General features: G+C 39.6%; 2 protein-coding genes across 2 annotated transcripts in view; one reads left to right on the forward strand and one right to left on the reverse strand.

Moving 5' to 3' along the window:
* Positions 1 to 4,475, forward strand: part of LOC308386441 (collectin-12-like) — a 48,306-nt gene extending 43,831 nt beyond the window's left edge. The window contains exons 6-10 of the mRNA XM_080865970.1: positions 9 to 506; positions 1,227 to 1,363; positions 1,451 to 1,560; positions 3,389 to 3,534; positions 3,639 to 4,475. Coding sequence (XP_080722096.1) covers positions 9 to 506; positions 1,227 to 1,363; positions 1,451 to 1,560; positions 3,389 to 3,534; positions 3,639 to 3,658 — 911 coding nt within the window. The 3' untranslated portion in view covers positions 3,659 to 4,475. The remainder of the gene's footprint in view (positions 1 to 8; positions 507 to 1,226; positions 1,364 to 1,450; positions 1,561 to 3,388; positions 3,535 to 3,638) is intronic.
* A 65-nt stretch (positions 4,476 to 4,540) lies between these two features.
* hacd1 (3-hydroxyacyl-CoA dehydratase 1) lies at positions 4,541 to 19,766 on the reverse strand. Its single transcript, XM_080865978.1, has 7 exons — positions 19,590 to 19,766; positions 15,042 to 15,159; positions 13,992 to 14,010; positions 13,788 to 13,876; positions 13,408 to 13,529; positions 8,466 to 8,644; positions 4,541 to 5,908 (listed from the first exon to the last, which is right to left on the reverse strand). Exons 1-7 carry the CDS (start codon positions 19,706 to 19,708, stop codon positions 5,826 to 5,828), a joined length of 729 nt encoding a protein of 242 aa, XP_080722104.1. The 5' UTR covers positions 19,709 to 19,766; the 3' UTR covers positions 4,541 to 5,825.
* Positions 19,767 to 20,135: the final 369 nt, after the last annotated feature.

Below are 20,135 nucleotides of genomic sequence, written 5' to 3' on the forward strand. Positions count from 1 at the left end.
TGTTTCAGGTCCCCCTGGTCCCAGAGGGCCAAGAGGGGACAAAGGACCTCAGGGACTACCTGGTCAGTCAGGCCAGAAGGGAGAGAAAGGAGACAAGGGAGCTCCTGGGATCCGAGGACCTAGAGGAGAGCAGGGTAGTCCAGGACCACCGGGCCTTCCAGGGTTAAAGGGTCTCCCAGGCATACCTGGCAGCCCCGGGTCAAAGGGCCCTAGAGGGTCAGGAGGCAGAGCTGGACCACCTGGTACTAAAGGAGAACCAGGTAGTGCTGGTTTGCCTGGAAGAGATGGACAACCTGGTCCTCAGGGTGTACAGGGCCCACCAGGTATCCGTGGCCCAATTGGACCACCTGGGGAGCAAGGACCAAGGGGACTGCCAGGACCAGTAGGGCCCTCAGGGCCAGTAGGACCACCCGGACAACCAGGACTACCAATCCGGGTCCCTGCAGTTCCTTTTGGACCTGTGTCTCTGCAGGATGAGGCAGTGGGTCCTACCATATGGGCTCCAGGTATGACTTCATAATCAGTTTCAGAATGATTATTTTGACTTAGTCAGATAGCATATATTTACTTTGGTTGGTAACTAGAATATCACCATATTAGTATCATGTTTAGCTTGTTACCAATTTTCATGCCTCCATGCAAAATATAAAGCAACTGCTAGCAGCTGGTTAGTGTAGCTAACTAGGGTCTGCAAGGGGTGTCAAACTCCAGGCCTCGAGGGCAGGTGTCCTGCAGGTTTTAGATATAACCCTGTTTCAACACACCTGAATCAAATGATTAGTTCATTACCAGACTTCTGGAGAACTTGAAGACATGTTGGTAATTTAGCCATTTAAATCAGCTGTGTTGGATCAAGGACACATCTAAAACCTGCAGGACACCGGCCCTCGGGCCTGGATTCCGACACCTGTGGTCTAAAGGCTAAAAAAGCACCAACTAGCCATTTGCGTACTAGCCAATTTAGTCACAGGAGACCTGTTAGATTCCTTTACAGCTCTGTATTTTTATTCTGGGACTCAACTAGAGTGGTCTAGTTTGCTGTCTCTTCATACTTTTTCTTGATAGATATAGATATATAACTATGTGGTTAAAACTACATGTTTTACAGGAATGCTAGGCAGAGCCAGGTTTGTGGTACTTTCTGCTAAACTGAGCTTTTTTTTTTCTTCATCTCACATCACTTTAGAAAAAAACAAATTGTACAATGCTTTTTCAATATCTTGCAGGATGCCCTGCGGAATGGCTAAACTACAAAGACAAGTGCTATTTTTTCTCCAAAGACCTGCAGAGCTTTGATCATGCAAAGACAACCTGTGAATCAATGTCTGGTTCATTATTAATCATCAACGACATGGAGGAACAGGTGAGTCGCACATCTTGTAATCTGACATTGCTCTCTAGTATTTGTGAGTTTTGACTGAGTTTTCTTTCTGTCCTCATGTGACCTCAGAAATGGCTGAAGAGGCAGATCTTTGGCAAAGGTTACTTCTGGATGGGTCTGACCGACAGGGAAAAGGAGCGCACGTGGCGCTGGCTGGATGGGACTGAACCTACTTTTACGTCAGTATTACAGTAAATTAGGAAATGCTCAGGAGGGATATTTGTTTCAGAGAAGAACTTCTTTCCAATAAAAATGCCAACAATAATAACAACTGTAGGTTTTCAGTTACATGAAACATTACAAAATAAACTTTGAAAACCCTGTGAAAATTTTATGAAAAGTTTGTGATTGCACAGAGTTGAATGTAGACCTCCAGTGCTCAAGTCTCGTTGCTGCCTATTTAAACAAAAGAAACACATTCAAATTCATTCTAACATTGTTTATAGAGGCACGTCCAGTGAGAGCATTTCACTGCTTTTCGGGAACAGTGAGATAAACACTAAAGTGTACAAAACTGCAAACAGAACAATGAGACGAACAGTGAAAAAGTTTAATGCAGCATTACTGAGAAAAGTTAACCACAGTAGTGATGGGTCGTTCGCGAACGAAATGGCTCTTAGAGCCGGCTCTTTGACGTGAACGACGCGAGCCGGCTCCTTATCGCGAGCCGTCACGTGGTTGTTTTTGTTTTTTTTTTTCTCTCAGCCTCTCTCTCGCACTTTTTTTCCGCTTCACTCTGCACGCGAGCCTTGTGCTTTACGCTGGGCAGAGGGGGGAGGGGCGGTAGTTACACTCAGTAGCACAGGAACAGAGCCAGAGAGAGAGAAAGAGAGGCAGGGACAACAACATTAGAAAGGTATAGTAATCATCCACAACTATTTTCGGTTGCAGATGATAAAGGATTGAGAAAGTTTATTCATGCAGGTCCATATGACAGAGAATATGCATGTTCTTTTAGTTTTCATATTATAATTTATATTTAATTGTGTTGTGGTTTGCAGTGTTTTGTGTTCTTTTCACTTTAAATTTGTGAAAGGAAAAAGCTGAAAATTTAAATAGTTAAAACTTGAAATGTGAATAGTTGATTTTTATATTATATGATTTATTTATTACATTTTATGTGGAGTGAATAAATAAAAGTATATTTACGGTGGCCCCTAGAGACAAAGCACATACAAACTTCAAATCACGTACGAACTCTGAAGCATGTACAAACTCCAAAACATGTAAAAACACGTACAAACTCCAAAACACGTAAAAACACGTACAAACTCCGAAGCACGTAAAAACTCAGAAGCATATAAAAACTCAGAAGCACATAAAAACTCAAAACACGTACAAAAGACAACAGAAGTGCTCCAGGATGCTGGGCGCAGTGTTGAGCCTTTGTTATCTTGTGGCTACACAAGCCAGCAAGTACCAACGACCGGATTTGGTGTGTCGTAGTAACAGGTAAATGAACTTTTTTTTAAAATTATTTGAATATATATATGAGTGCCTGTGTATAAATACACAAACAATACACACATGTTTTCAATTGTGTAATTTAAGTGATCTAGTAGCTCTGCTTTGGAAGTTCAGTTCATGCTAGAAATGTGTTTTGGAGTTTGTACGTGTTTTGTCTCTAGGGGCCACCGCATATATTTATATATAAACATATATAAATAAAACCACTTGTTTTTATGTTAGTAATTCCTTTTGTGCATAATTTTATATTATTGTTAATAATAAATTAATTAAAGCAACAAAACAACCTCAAGAGCCGGTTCGGAGCCGAAAGAGCCGGCTCTTTTTAGTGAGCCGAACCGAAAGAGCCGGATCTCTAAAAAGAGCCGGAAATCCCATCACTAAACCACAGGGATCTGCCTTCAGATCTAACCACCGAAAATAAAGGCATATTCAATGGAAAATTGTTGGATGCGATTTATTTTATTTGCTTTTCTCCTAGGCTCTTAGATCAAACACAGTAAATCTAACATGTGATCGCCCTCTGTTGTTCGCCTGCAGGAAATGGAAGCCAGGTCAGCCCGACAACTGGGGCCACGGCCATGAAGAAGGAGAAGACTGCGCGGGTCTCACCCACGAGGCGCTATGGAACGATTTCTCCTGTGAAGATCTCATAAGCTACATCTGCGAGAAGGAAATGGAGACCTGTGCGTCATCATCTGTCTTGCCCGTTTTCGCTCCACAGTAATTGTAATCATATTTTGCTCACTACCTTAATGCTGATCCCTTTTCTTTTCTTTCTTTCCCTCAGCAAGATCACCTGGATCATAGTGACGTGTTCAGTCTGAGTGCACAGTGAGCAGCTAGACTACACCCGTGTGGCACTGGTCCAACTGACGCAGCACATGGGACAGTCCGTATGGAGAGAGCAAAGGGACAATTTTGAAATGAGCCCACGGCTGCAACAGTAAACATCTCTCCAGTGCTGATGAGATGCCTTTCTCCTCCAAAGTAAAGCCAGTCCAACATTACCAGGAGTGCAATACAGCAGGGTGACCAAGATAGGAAGAGAATCTTTTTTTTAATAACCAAATCAACTGATTTATATATATATATATATATATATAAATATTTTTATATTTTTTTGGAATACATTTTATAGAACAGTACTCAATGTACAACCGAATATCTGAATGTATATTTCATTATGCAATTTTTGTAGGAAAATATGAAATCTATGAAGCCAAAGGGACTTTGGTAATGCTTCTCTTTATATAATTCCAAAAGAAAAAAGAAAAAAAAGGAATAAGGTGTGCAAAATGATGCGCAAAAAACATAATGTCGCTGATATGCTATCTTGAAACTGTTATCTAACCTCATGACCATCTATATAACACGAGTAGGAAATAAAAAATATAGTACTCACGTATAAACTTAGAAAAATGCCACAATCAGCTTGAGTTTTAGTAAACGAATTTACAGAGTAAGACTTTATGTATGATTTACTTTCTGCTATTACATACATAAATATGTTCATGAATAAAACTGTGGATCCTTCATGCATTTTCTGCACTTGGATATTTTCCTGCAAAACAAAGAACTATGAAAGAAATGACGGAATAACTCACAAATAAACAGATAAAATCCACAGGGTGGTTGTACTCAGTGGCTGAGTTCTAGATCCAGAGTGAAGTTCATCACAAAACTCTTCAGTACTGTAGAATTTAGTTTATTGAATTTGCACATAAAGGTATTTTCACATTTTTATAGTTTTTTTCCCTTAAATAACTTTCTTTTATTGTTTTCCCACTAACCCAGATTACAAGCAAAAAGGTTTTTTTCTTTGATAACCATGGGCTATGCAGTTCTTCGCTAACATTTCCTCTCAGTCATTTCACATCCTGATTTCCTGCTTTAGGTCATCTCCAATCACAGTCACTCCTTCAGCTGCACAGAAGACTAAAATGATCTCACAATAGCACCTTTGGTAGGAGGGAGTCTAACTACTGTCCAATCGATGTAGACACCGGATATTTTCAAAAACAAACAAGACAGAGACTGAAGACTGAAGTGCTCACATAAATTTGAATCGTAGTCTCATACCTACAGCGGCCTATAGAGAAAAAAAGAAGTTACTACTTTTGTGAAGACTCGAATTTGGTTTAAGATGCACTCTTGTAAATTAATTTGACATAGTAAACATCAGAACAACATAAAAGAAAGCACGAGCTGAGCCAAGCGGACACAATGTTAAGTCGGAGCTGTGCTTGCTCACAGTATGCGAATAAATTACTGTTAAGAAATATGATTAACTGCTCATTTCACATTGCATCGTTTACACATAGGGTTACACACATACACACAAGAAGCAGCATATTGTCCAAATGTAGATTTATTGTTGAGGTATGAATAATCTCGCTTTGAAAGCTTATTTTATATATGAAATACTTAATATACACTTAATCTGCCAATTGCATGGGCTGAATGATGAATTTAATTGAGGCGACTAATTTAACACCCCCCTCCCCCTCATTTGGCTCTTCCTTCTTCGGGGTGCAGTGTTGTGGCTCAGTGCTCGTTTCTCTCAGGCTGCGATGCTTCAGTGCAACAAGATGCAGTAAGGCTGGTGGGTGAATAAAGGACTCGTGATCTCTGAGTGCTGAGATGTGACGCCACAGGCTTCTGTCTCTAGCTCCAGCAACACTGGGACTGTAAACATGTTTCCAATATTACCATTCAGATAGGAATGAATCCTGCAAAGAAACACTCCAGATGTGGTATTACTACTGTGGTTTTACTCCGTGGCTTTGTCGTTATTACTGATTGTCACTGGGTGGTAACCATCGTCAGCTGTGTGGTTCTTTAGGTCCCGTGCAATGAAGAATGTAATGGCTGATGGTGCTAAAAGGTGAGACAGAGATGAAGATGAAGCGGTGGTGGAGGTGAGGGTGAAGTGGAGGGCAGGCTGGCTCAAATGAAGGTGGGAGGTGGTGCTCGTCTAGTCGTCCTTCTCCACTATGACCTCCCCGTGAAGCATCCTTCTTCTCTGCCGCAGCATGTGGAAGTAGAGCTGAGGAAACACTGCGAGAAAGACGAGAGCGTGTTCAGGGTGACTGTGACTATGATGAACACAAACGAAAGCAAGTTAGAGTGAAATACAAATTCACAACTCTCAACTTGGTCTCAATTCTGAATAAGAAGCAGCACAGTGGGAAGACATGCATTCACAGACATAAACCACTGGGGTGGTCTGGCAAAGCCTGGAGCCTATTACAGCTGACAACTTTTCCATATATTCCATGACATTTGGTCCGTATTTTTTTGAACAAAGGCTATTTTTGTCGTTTTGTATCAAATAATCAACATCGGATTTAAGTAAAAACTTTCAGCTTTAATTCAAAGGATTTGACACGCATTTTGCATGAACTGTTGAGCAGTTACAGCCATTTTCATACAGTGCAGTATGTTTTCAGGGGCTCAAAAGTACATGAACAAGTGAGTCTTACTCCCTCCCATCATTTCATGACAAATTATGCAGGCAAGAGACCTGGAGTTGCTTCCAGGTGTTGAACTTGCATTCGGTATCTTTTCACTGGAACTCTCAACCTGAGGACCAAAGACATGTCAGTGGGAGTGAAATAGGGCTGCCACGATTTGTCGACTAGTCACGATTACGTCGACTATCAAAATCGTCGACGACTGATTTAATAGTCGACGCGTCGTTTGAAACTTTGTACGATCACAAAAGACGCAGGAATAAGTGGCAGGATTTAAGAGTGTAATAACGGACTGAAACAGAAGATGGCAGCATTGCATGTACAAGGATGTCAGCTACCGTTAAACCCCGAAGAAGAAGAAGAAGAAGAAGAAGAAGAAGCAGCTGTGTCCCAGAATTCATAGCGCGGCCCAGCGCAGTTTCCAACAATGGCGGCAGCTAGTTAGTTTTAATGTTACTCTTATTATTCTTTCTGGGTCACAAAATAAACGTTTAACATATTTTCAGGCGAGAATGTAGCTGTGTAAATCTCAAATATCTGCTCAGTTTATCAGGACACCACATATTTTCAAAAGCGCTCCGACGTTTTCGGAGACATCTGTTACCCACTAGCTCGTTAGCGAGCCGGGGGCTAGGCTCACTAGCGCCGTGAGAACACCGGACTCCCCGCAAATCGTTTTCAAACCCACCGCCGTCTTTCGCTACTCAGGTTAAATATATATGAGTCACTTAGATAACTTAAATGTTATTGTTTGGCTTTTTTTTTTTAGTATTTTATTTGTTCCTGAGTAAATCAGTTTGTCTGAGATTAAAGTTATAGTTTTTACACAGCTGAATAAACATCAAGCAGACAGCTGATTATCAGAAGTGTGAGATGCTCCAGAATATACTCCAGTGTCCTGTTATATTTTAGATAGCAAGGAGTTTATTAAACTTCACCGAAACAATCTGCAAATTTCATTAAAATTTAATAAACTATCATCTTGTCTTTATTTTTAGTTAGCACAGACCTTAAACACTTAAAGCTGTAAGCTAATGATAGTTATATAAGAGCAGATGCTGCTGGTGCAATAAGCTGTAGTTTTACGTCTAATGGATGATGATCTGATTAGTCGACTAATCGCAAAAATAATCGGTGACTAGTCGACTATCAAAATAATCGTTTGTGGCAGCCCTAGAGTGAAGTAGGCCATCATTAGTGAGACAGCAAAAACTTGTGGCCGAATCAAGAATGTGGTTAATTCTTAAAAAGAATAAATGAATTGGTTAGCTCATTAACATCAAAAGGTCCAGAAGACCACAAGAAACAACTACACGGGATGATCGCAGAATTATTTCCATGGTTAAGAAAAACCCTTTACAACACTGAGCTCAGTCAAGAGTGTGGAGAAAGTAGGAGTACTATCAAAGTCGATGAACAAGAGATGGCTTCATGGATGGAAACACAGAGTTTACAACAAGTTGCAACCCACTTGTTATAATCATGAATGAGAAGACCAGATTGGACTAGATTAAAATTTAAATCTAATCTGTGACTTGTGACAGTGCTGTGAATAATAAGTGTACAGGACTACACTCTCTGCTCAGATTCAGCCAAATACTGCAAAACCGATCAGACAGAGCTTCACTGTGCAAATTGAGAACAAGCCAAAGCAAACTGCAAAAGCAAGCCAAGAGTTTCTCAAGCCCAAGAAAAGGGATATTCTTCAGTGGCCAAGTCAGTCACCCAATCTCAGATCAATAGTTATTAAATGAATGCAGAAAGACAAAAACCAGCAACTGAAGGTAGCATCACAAATCAATGAGAGAAAACAACATCTGGTGAAGTCTATGGATTCTAGACTTCAAGGAGTCATTGACAACTGTGTTATGAAAAACGATCTTTATATTCAAAATTATGTACGACATGTGAACACACAGTATATTCCAAATAAAATTGGATATACCACAACAGATGATTCTATTCAAATTATAAAATGCCACCAAACATTGCACCACAGGACAGAAAAGCTGCTTTTGAGCAGAACAGGCAGAATTATTTGTACCACAACAGGAGAAAATACAGTTTAAAAATCATGCAGGATTTTGACCTACATGCCAAAACTGAAAGTGCACAATGTAGGCATGAAATTTGCTTCTTACATGGGATGTAGGACAGCATGACGATGATGAGGCAGTAGTAGTAGTCAAACGACACGTTATACTTGTTTGGGAGCCTCATGGAGTACATTCCAGACCTGCGTACGAACGGCAGCGCAGCATAAATGGTGAGCAGCTCACCAACGACTCCCACCGGGTACAAGACAATGAAGAGGTTGTATCTGGGGGAAGAAGAAAGAGCAGGATGGATGTCTTCAAATCCAGCAGCGTGATCACTTTAGCACTCACACAGTTAGGACAGTTGACAGTCAGAGGATGTTAATACACTCACATGCATATTGAAAACACAGGAAGATGACTGACACAGGGGCCAGACACTGTAACAAAAGCTGCCTTGAGTTGTGGACATAAAACTTCCCTCGAGGTATTCCAGAGATATGGTGGTCAAGCAGCACATTGTAAAAAAGTAATATTTTCACATTTTTTCCATCTTCAGGAACTCTGAGTGATTTTGGCTCTGGATAACTCCAAGGTATCATTTTCTTTTTACACTTTCATGCTGTTCACATGCAAAAGTTTAAAAAAAAATTCAACCTTTTTGTTCATGCAGTTCATTTTAATTGAGAGAAAGTCAAGAATAAGATCATATTCCAGCATTAAGTAATAAGCTGATTTGTTGTTACAATAATGTTTCATTGCCTGCTGGATATAAAATATGCATTATTACTTTCCAGCAGCTCCTCACCTTATTTCATGCCAGTGCACAGTTTTGCAACTGAAGGCATAACTACATTGGTCCACTGAACTGGCATGTGTGCAAAAACCTTCTGACATCTGAGACTTTAATGTTCCCAAACTATAATTTGTGAACTGGTATGTTAAGAACAACCAGGAACACAGCATCTTTTGCCTCACTGTTTGTTTGCAGTGGGCACATTACCAAACAAAAATGACCAAAATATTGAACTGAATCCAATTTTCTAAGATTAGAAAGCCCACACAAATATGTGGGAATACACTGCATGAATTCCCACAGATCTGATTTATAGTAAATAAAAGAAACCAATTGAAGTTCTTTAAAGCAACTCAAAAGACAAGAATAAGAAATACTAGGTTCAATTTTAGTGGTTAGACTGGTCATCAAAGAACAGAGGGTATACAAAAGAAGTCACTTAAACCTCTCCAATAAATAATCTTAAATAAAATGTCAAAAACTGCATTGTTTCAAGCTCACTGTCAATATACCTGAATATACCTGCAATCACTGCTAAACGCTTAAAACTACTTATTACTAAAACAGTCCTGATTAAATCTGATGTTTGACAATCTAAGCACCAGAACGTTCTCTTTGTTGGATGGGCTGTGTCTATCTACATCCTAGAATTACATGAGGGAATTGTCAAAACAATTGTGCAAGAAACATATGAGATTTCACAAAGATGGAAAATGATGCAAGATGACTAATCAACTAAAATCAACTCGAAATTGCAAGATTAACGATTAAAGACCTCTTATGCTCCACATTTTTGTTTCTAGCTTTGCATGGCTCACAGTTGTTGTTTATCTTATAGTAGGACTTCCAGTTTATCCACCAAAATAGCAAATAAGTCATTTTACCTCTTAAGCAACTCTTTTAACCAACTTTCTTCTGATTGGGTTCCCCTCACAAACAGCAGTTTAAGCAGCATGAGGGTGGGGCTGCTGCACTCACAGTCAGAGGCAAATCAGGGATATCCCCTCTCATAAAGAAGCAAGAAGAGAAAAGCTTCCTAAATTGCTTGTTTGAAACAGTTTGAAACATGTATCTGGCAGAAAATAAGGAAAGGGTAACAGGTCAACTTTAAACAACGTTAAACATCATCAAAGTCTGACGATTACTGGGAGCATGTTCTATGGTCAAACAAGGCCAAGACAAATTTGTTGGGCTCCAATATGGTCCAGCATATATGGACTGAACTGCACCCAGAAAGTAGTCCTGAAATAAAAAGTTGCTGGAATGAACAGATGTATAGATTCGGTATATCCACAGGAACATATGGTGCAAACACTGGCAGACAAGATGAAGCTTGGCAGAAGAGAAATATGGAAACGATACAAACAACGCTCACGCCTCAAATCACACAAATGTCTGTTTTCTCTACAGGAGGTGAAAAAGGAAAACTTTAAAGTGGAGAAGGATATCATCAGACTTAAATAACATGCAATACTTTGGGGGTATATTAAAGAGAAAGGAACAGCCCAAGAAATCTGTTCAATGCCGACACTGTCCACGCTCAGTAGGACTGAATCTATCACCAGAAAATGTACATGGATACACAACACAAAAATACATTAATTAAATAATGAATCAATCTCTGTAATGTACTGATCTTTGGGGCCTGTTAACAGGTTATCTGAAATAAATGTAAATTTCAGATTCAAAGCAATTAATAAGGTAGTCCAATTCTGATTTTGTATCAGGGAGTTTTTCGGAAAGCCTGATAATAACGAATTACAATTGTCCAGCCTAGAAGTAATAAATGCATGAACTAGCTTTTTAGCGCTACTCTGAGACGGGACGTTTCTAATTTTAGAGATGTTGTGCAGATGACACAAAGCAGTCCTGCATATTTCTTTAATATGCTCAGTGAAGGACATATCCTGTTCAAAAACGACTCCAAGAGTCCTCACAGTGTTATTAGAGGTCAAGCTAACAGCATCCAGAGTAAACATCTGTTTTTTTCTAAGATATTTCTAAGATTTTTAGAACAGAGTACAATAACCTCAGGTTTTTATGAATTTGGAAGCAGGAAATCAGAGGTCATCAGTCTTTATGTGTTTAAGTCAGAGTGTTTCATCTGGCTTCATGTATCAATAAAGCTGGGTATCATCTTCATAGCAATAAAAATGTATTCTATGCCGTCCAATTACAACTTCAGTTGCATACCGTATACAGAACTGTGACCTTATGAAGCAAAGCAGCCAATCAGGAAGAGGCTACAGTAGTGATGATATAGTAACTAAGAACTGAAAAAGTGCGAGGATGTTTTTAGCAACACTGACATTAAATCTATGCACAGGAAAAAAAAAATAGTAACCACATCAATATGTGGTGACAAATTGGTCATAATATATTGGAAATTGAGAAAAAAAAGATATTAGTGCCTAAGAAAGAGGCTGTTTGTATTTTATTACTTAATAGTCCTTTATTTATCCAGGTAAAATCTCAATGAGATTAAAAATCTCATTTCCAAGAGAGACCTGACATCATGGCAACAAAAGTCAAAATACATGTATATAAGTATATAACATAAAAAAATACAATATCCCATATGAACATGTGAAAAATATACAAAAACAGATCAAATTAAGAGCGACATTAAAAACAATTACACTGAGTAAAAGAGTTATTCTCTCGATAATTTCAGTTCCTTCTGCAGATTATTCCAGCAAGCAGGGGCAACGTATTTCAAAGCCTTTTTCCCCAATTCTGTTCTGATTTTTGGGACAATCAATTGTATTAAATTGTGAGAATGAAGGCTGCACTGGTTGTGGTTTTTACACATATAAACACATAAATAAGAGGGAACTAGCCCAAGCAAAGATTTATAGATAAAGATCAGCTAATGGGAGAGTCTGCGAATATACAAAGTCTATGTCTCTTAGGAGACGTAGCTAACAACTCTTTGCCATTTGAGAATAACATGAACTTGGATTTCTCTGGATTTAACACCAACTTAAGTTGAGTTAAATGGGACTGAACAACATCAAAGGCAGACTGCAGAATTATAGGGTTTGTGCTACTGAAGGAGATGAACAACAGATAATTGTATCATCTGCATAAAGATGGAAAGCAGCATTTGATAAATTATCACAAAGGTTCTTTATGTAACGAGAAAAGAGCAATGGACCTAATGTGGAGCCCTGCAGAACTCCTTTGGATAATGGGAGAAAAGAGGAAGAAGACCCAGCAGCAAGGAAACACTGTGTTCTTGAAAAACCAACGGTAGAACTCCTGCACACAACTAAGTTAATCACAAAGTACCAACTTAATTTCTCGTCACCGCCCCAAATAACAGTGAGACAGCATGCCTCTTCCTATGATGGCAGCTCTCTCCAGGACCAAATGATATGCCATGACTCAGGACTATAGAGTTCCTGTATTTAGTGGGGACCACAGCAAAGGCTCGGGGGAGCGTCTCAGCGGATGAGAGAAATGTTGGGTGAACATTCCGTGACCAAAACAGATGGTCTTAAAAACAGGAGCAGCTGAACATGAGCCCCTTGCCAGGGGCCTGTCGTCTCCTCCGTGCTTAAAGAAAGACGTGAAGGGTGGGGGCGGGGAGGCGAAGGGTGCCATTCAAGAGCACAAGAATCCAGAGCAGAAACAAAAGAGTGGCTGGCATTAGATGGACCGCCTGAAGAATCACGTGACACAGCGAAGCAGAAAGAATAAATAAAATTAAGATGCCGAGCCTGCGCGCTGGACAGCCTTCAGTGGGGACGGCTCACGTTTCTACTAACGACTCCAGTTTCAGGTGAGCTGCTTCGAGGCCAGAACGACACATCACAAGTACTCTGCCTTCAACACAAGACAGGTATTATATTTCACTACAGCTGAGAATATTTCTTTCACAAAAAATGCCTGGTTTCAGCCTCTTTCAGCAACTAACTAAACTTATTCAGAAATTCTTTATGTTTTAGGCAGAAGTTAAAACCAAAAGATAAACAAGCATTTCACCTTTTCCTGTTTCCTCAGAGTGCTGTGTTAGTGGTTAGATCACTGACCACAAACAGAATGGCTAATGAGGTGCTAATCAATAAACACACACATGCGACTCCTCTTTGTATTAGACGACAGATACTTAATACACGCGCGGCGCTACAAGGCCAAGAAAGCATGCCAGAGGTGAATTCACCGGATTAGGCCGACATGCTCAGACAGTGTCCCGAAACAGGAAAGACAATTCAAACTCATCCCAGCCCCAGCTAACGGTGTCTCCACCTGGCCCATTTGATGAAGTACGGCAGGTGGTTGAGCAGTTTGAATGTGTAGTAGGAATATCTGATAATCTCTGTCATCGTCCACACAACCAGAAATAGGATTACGCTTTCTTCACTCTGGATCTTTAAGTCAGGAAAATGGCAAAAAATAAAGAGTTAAAAGAAGCTTCAAACCTGACAGGTGCAGCTCTTACAGGCAAAAAGATGAGAAAAGTACGATTTTTATGTGGGGGAAAAAAAGCAACTGGACAGACTGTGTTCCAGAATAGTTGTGACAATACATACAGTGTGTGGAGGTTAAGAGTACTGTGGTGAAATCTGTCAACTAAAGACTGATCAATTGTAAAAAGTCACGGAGTTGCGGTTTATCATAAAAGTCACCTGTCTGATGCTGTTGGTGATGAACCAAACCATAAAAATCCGCGAACACACTTGAACCCCAGTTACAATCACAGAAGTCCTCACGATTCCTGCAACACAGCCAAAGTAAGAAACAAAAATCACCAATAAATACATGGCCAGATGAGGGAATTTATCTGAATCTGTACAAATTAGCCAAATATTTTCATGTAAGTTGTCACATACCAATGGCACAATGTCCCACCTGTAAGACAAGCAACACAAACAGCAGTAAAAATGACTGCCTTGTTAAAGTCTAAGAAAAAAGTATTTGTTTTTTAAATTCACTAATTCACTAAAGTCCCACTTGTGACAGGAAACGCTATAGACTGTAAATCAAAGATGGACATGGCACCATTGTGTCACCCAATGGTCTGTGGACTAATTCTGAAACTTTCCATTTGCTATTTCGGCTATTTAAAACCAGACAAGAACATCTTTGAACAAAAAATGGTAAACTGTCCAGCTAAAACATTGTTAGCAAAGTGCATCCTTCACTAACTTTCATCCTACTGGGATGATAGTTTTGGCTAGCGAAAAACAGGCTTACGACAAAATACACTTGCCATTATATAAAAAAGAACACTGCACACCTATTAGGTAGCTATTTGTCAAGGACAATAAATCTACACCCTCCTGCTCTATTGTCTATTTATTATAGCTCAGCTGATTTATTGGCAGGATAATATTATCAGCCAAAATAAGCTACTTACTAATCTATCTTTACTGGCATTTTTAACAGAGAAATTTTAAAGCAAAGAAAATAGTGAGAAACACCCTTCAATTATCTTAAGGATGTTGTCATTTCATAGTTTGTCCACCAGGGGGCATCTTCCCTTTTTGAACGCCACAAACGCAACAACAAGTGTGAACAAATAAATAACTGCATATAACAACTGTTAGAGTAATCCGTTAATGTATAAAATATCAATTGAAATATCAAAATAACCAAATATTAACATCAGAGCTAGCATCGGTCTTAATATCCCTGTTGACAAGCCTTAAAACTGATGATTACAACCATAAAAATCAAGATATAAATGTTTAAGTAGGTCATTTTAAAAAAAATTGAGTAGTATGGTTGTTTTCTCATAGACTTATATACTGACCGATAGCTTTTTACCACCTGTTGCCCCCTGCTGGCCATTAACTATAAAGTTATGCATTTTCTTCAATTTTCAGGCCGAAATTCTTTCTTTTTTTTCCCACACAGTCTCTAAGACTTAAAAGTCTTACCTCAACTAATGCAAAGGTCTGGAAAAACTTGAGTGTCCTTGCTATACTTCTGTACAGACCCTTGTGTGTGCCTTTCTGTATGTAGAAGCGTGTCATTGCCATGGCCAAAACCAGCCACCTGCAGACAAATAAAAATCACACAACCGCTCAGTGCAACTGAAATGTGAAAGGAGAAAATGAGTGTAAAGGACAGACATTTTTCTGCAATGGAAAAAACAAACAAAAATAACTGTGACACAACTGGAAATATAATCTTTTAAACCTAATTTAAGTCATTTAGTCACCTCATAATAACATCAAACTGAGGATGACAATATGAATAGAACAGGAAACTTATAATAACACATTTGAGATGTAAATTTAAAGGGAAAAAACTTGGGAATTTAAACAACATAAATACTGAATGAAACTAAAAAAAATTATTAACATTTTCTAACCTTGTCACTGAAACCAAGGAATTCCCAGTACATGCTGACATACTGGGCTACAAAGCTGATAAAAATTCTCTCACTAAATGCTGCTTTTCACTATATCAATCACTATGTCATGTAATAAAGTAAAATAAATACTTTTCTTCAAAGGTATTCTGTAACAGACAGACATTACTGCCTCTATTTATCTGGTGTTACCTGTTTATTCCACTGAGACACCAGACAAATACAAAAAACCTAACATTGTCATAAAACTGGTCTGTTTGTGTTTTTCACTAGGCCACAACCACGGTTCAACAGCTATGCCACAATTTCTGATGGTAGACAAATTTACATTATGTTTATAAGTAGGGCTGCCACGATTAGTCGACTAGTCACGATTACGTCGACTATCAAAATCGTCGACGACTGATTTAATAGTCGACGCGTCGTTTGAAGCTTTGTAAGATCCTGAAAGACGCAGGAATAAGTAGCAGGATTTAAGAGTGTAATAACAGACTGAAACAGAAGATGGCAGCACTGCATGTACAAGGATGCCAACTGCCGTTAAACCCCGAAGAAGAAGAAGCTGTGTCCCAGAATTCATAGCGCGGCCCAGCTCAGTTTCCAACAATGGTGGCAGCTAGTTGGTTTTACTCTTATTATTCTTTCTGGGTCACAAAATAAATGTTTAACATATTTTCAGGCGAGAATGTAGCTGTGTAAACCTCAAATATCTGCTCAGTTTATCAAGACACCACATATTTTCAAAAGTGCTCCGACGTTTTCAGAGACGTCTGTTACCCACTAGCTCGATAGCTAGCCGGAGGCTAGGCTAGGCTAACTAGAGCCGTGAGAACACCGGACTCCCGGCAAATCGTTTTCAAACCCACCGCCGTCTTTCGCTACTCAGGTTAAATATATATATAAGTCACTTAGATAACTTCAAAATGTTATTGTTTGGCTTTTTTTTAGTATTTTATTTGTTCCTGAGTAAATCGGTTTGGCTGAGATTAAAGTTTTTACACAGCTGAATAAACGTCAAGCAGACAGCTGATTATCAGAAGTGTGAGATGCTCAAGAATTTACTCCGGTGTCCTGTTATATTTTAGATAGCAAGGAGTTTATTAAACCACAACAATCTGCAGATTTCATTAAAATTTAATAAACTATCATCTTGTCTTTATTTTTAGTTAGCACATACCTTAAACACTTAAAGCTGTAAGCTAATGATAGTTATATAAGAGCAGATGCTGCTGGTGCAATAAGCTGTATGTCCAATGGATGATCTGATTAGTTGACTAATCGCAAAAATAATCGGTGACTAGTCGACTATCAAAATAATCGTTTGTGGCAGCCCTATTTATAAGTATACATGTATCAGACAGTTATCCATACATAAAGTGAGCACTGGAATAAATAAACTGGCAACTAAAATCAAAATAATAAAGAGGGCAAAATGGAATAGCTTGAGAAAGCAAACCAAAGCTGCAGCATTTTACATCAGGCAATTGTAACGGCACTTTCAGTGAAATATTAAAGAATAGCAGCAGCTACAAACTCTCTCTGCAACACTTTACTCTATGTGTAAGTAAAACCACAGAAAAACAGGATTTTCCTTTTGATTGATCCCTTCTCTCCTTCTTGCATGTTCTGAGTCTGCCCCAGGGCATCCTCCCAGTTGGACAAGACCCCAACAGCTCGACCAGGACCAGCAAGCATCCTAGCCAGATGCTCAAACCACCCCAACTGTCTCCTTTCTGATGTGAGGGAGTAGAAGATTTTCCCTGACAAATAAAATTTGAAATAAAGAAAAACATCTAAAAAAAAATTGGATTAAATCTTTGAATTCAGTCAAGGGTTAGGGCATTTAAAAAAACAAAAACAAAAAACAAACAGGATACACACTTTAATGAGCTTTGTTTTTTGTTAATTTAGGAATGAGACAACTGTAGAACACAATAGCTCTATTAATACATGTTCTAATAATAGTTATGAATAAAAAACCTCTAAGAACTCACAAGTCTTGCATGTGCATGTTAAAAAAAACAACATATTATAAAAAATAAATCCAGCTGCAATGTTATATAAAAAAACTTTAAAAAATCCTGCACAGTAGATAGGATGAGCAGCCAAGAAGCATCCTCACTCAGCTGTTTATAGCCACCAGTGAGTCCATTTAAGTTGATTTATAAAAAGGATCTCATACTGATAAGCGGAGCGCAAGTGAAGCTTTCTTAATGCATATTGTCGCTAAATGTCCTCATAAGGAAAACCTATGTTTGTGTGTACACGTCTTTCCCTGATGTCATGCACCTTTCACTGAGGACGCACCAGCTGTGACGTTCTAGACCAACACCAGTGCTGTGAAAAAGAATTCACCCCATTTCCCGATTTCCTATTTTTTGCATATTTGTCACAAATTTTAATATTAGACAAGGAAACACAGAGAAGATGCAAAATACAGTTTTTAAATGATGACATTTTATTTATTACGAGGGGGGAAAGCTATCCAAATCTGCTCGGCCCTATGTGAAAAAGTAACTGGACCCTAAACCGTGTATCATAATGATCCCAAACTATCTCAAACTGATTTCAGTTCAGGCTTTGACTAGACCACACCAAAACCAGGATCATTTTTCTGCTGTATAACCCGAGGGAGCTTGAGCTTCCAGCCATGAACTAATGGTTGGAGATTCTCATTCTGGATTTTCTAATAGAAAGCATCAATTACACCAAGTCGTCCTGGTGCTGAAACAACAGAGCAGCACCAGACCATCACACTACCACCACCTGTTGCTATGATGTTCTTTTTATGCAAAGCACTGTTACTTTAGGCAAGATGAGCCTTTCTTTGTCGTCAGTGGTTTTCTCCTTGAACTCTCCCATGGATGCCATTTTTGACCAGCCTCTTTGTTATTGTTCAGTCGTGAACTCTGACCCTAACTGAAGTGAGGCCTGCAGTTCTGTAGATGTTCTGGGTTCTTTTGTGACCTAATGGATGAGTCACTTGTGCGCTCTTAGAGTAATGTTGGTAGGCCGACCTCTACTGGGAAGGTTTGCAACTGTTTCAAGTTTTCTCCATTTGCGTATAATGGCTCTCACGCCGAAGGCCTTAGAAATTACTTTGTATCCCAGACTGATGGATGTCAATTACTTTGTTTGTCAGTCGTTTCTGTAGATTGTGGCTTTACTCGTTGCTATCTGAGATCTTTTAGCCTATTTCCCTTTGTCAGACAGCTTATAGTTAAGTGATTTCTTGATCCAACACATCTAGCAGTAATCAGGCCTGGGTTTGGGTAGTGAAACTGAACTCAGATTTTCTTTTTTAAATGGGGTTATTCACAGTTAATTCATAATGTATCAAGAGGATAATAGAGGGAGGAGGGGTGTATATAATGTTTTCCACATAGGGCCAAGTAGATTTGGACAGCTGCAATTTTACTTATCTTTGACTAACACATGAAAAACAAGTTACTAAGTTGGACAGAGTCACAACGATGTGCACAAATATATTCTTGTTTTATTTCGTGTTATAATTATTATTATTATTATTAAAGTGATCAGTACCTGAAGCCATGCGCCAAACTGGAAGCGCTTAGTCACCACTGATCCAGTGACCCCAACACCTCCGCTATTCTCAAGTTCTCATGTGTTTGTCCTTTATCACAACACAGGAAGCTCTCTTCACACAAACGTTGTTGTTATTAAAAATGTGCCCATTGAGCACTTCACTGTCCCAGACCTGAGCTCCAGTGTCAGCGCGGTCCGGCTATACTTATCACTGCAACTGTCGGACGCACTGTGGGCCTTGACGCTGACACCATGCAGCCAGCCCTATTTGGACACGGCTGTTGCGCCAGCCTGCCACTTTCACCAAACACCATTCATTCATTTTCCAACACTCGAGACAAATAACGGTCGCTCGTTTCTTCGTAGAAACTACCAAACTGACCGCTAAAGCTTGCTCAAACTCAATTGCGACGACGAACTGCTAAATCCAAGCGAGCTGAACAGGCACTTTCGGCGGAGACGCAGTCCTATAAACAGCAACACACGCTTACGGTTTTTTAGGGAGCGGCTATAACTTCACTGCCTTTCTTATTAATAGGCGACAGGGGCGGAATAACGCACGTACCCGGCGGTCATGGCGATGTTGTAGAAAGTGAGCCATGCGGTAGCGAGGGTGCTTTTCGTTCTCTTTTTGTTGTTGTTTTCCTTCTCCTCAACCGTGCCGTCCTCCTCGCTGGACGCCATGGTACCGGGGGCAGGGTGGGGAAGTCAGGAAGGGAGCTGACAGCTGGGGCTAGTAGGGAGGGGAGCAGCGGGGTTATCCATCCATCCATCCATCTATCTAGCTATCCGCCCATGGATCCCCCTCTCGCGGGACTAGTGAAACAAGTGCGTGGCCTGCCGGTGAGGCAAAGACTAGTGAAATAAAGCCGGCTTGTCACGGCTCAGTTGGTGCAACTATAGAAATTCAGGCTTATTTTCACCCCAATCTTCAGCTCAGCGTGAACAAGTTTAGGTATAACTTTTATAAATTAGATAACATCACATAAGACAAAGAAGAGCAGTTTTTCTACACGATGAAGAAATGTTGTAGCAAATGACAAAGACCTGTCAGGATGATTGTTTGGACTTAAACTGCAAGAAGTAAAGGTGTAAAATTGCAGACATAGAT

This window comes from Rhamphochromis sp. 'chilingali' (assembly GCF_963969265.1).
Source record: "Rhamphochromis sp. 'chilingali' genome assembly, chromosome: 18".
Taxonomy (NCBI): Eukaryota; Metazoa; Chordata; class Actinopteri; order Cichliformes; family Cichlidae; genus Rhamphochromis; species Rhamphochromis sp. 'chilingali'.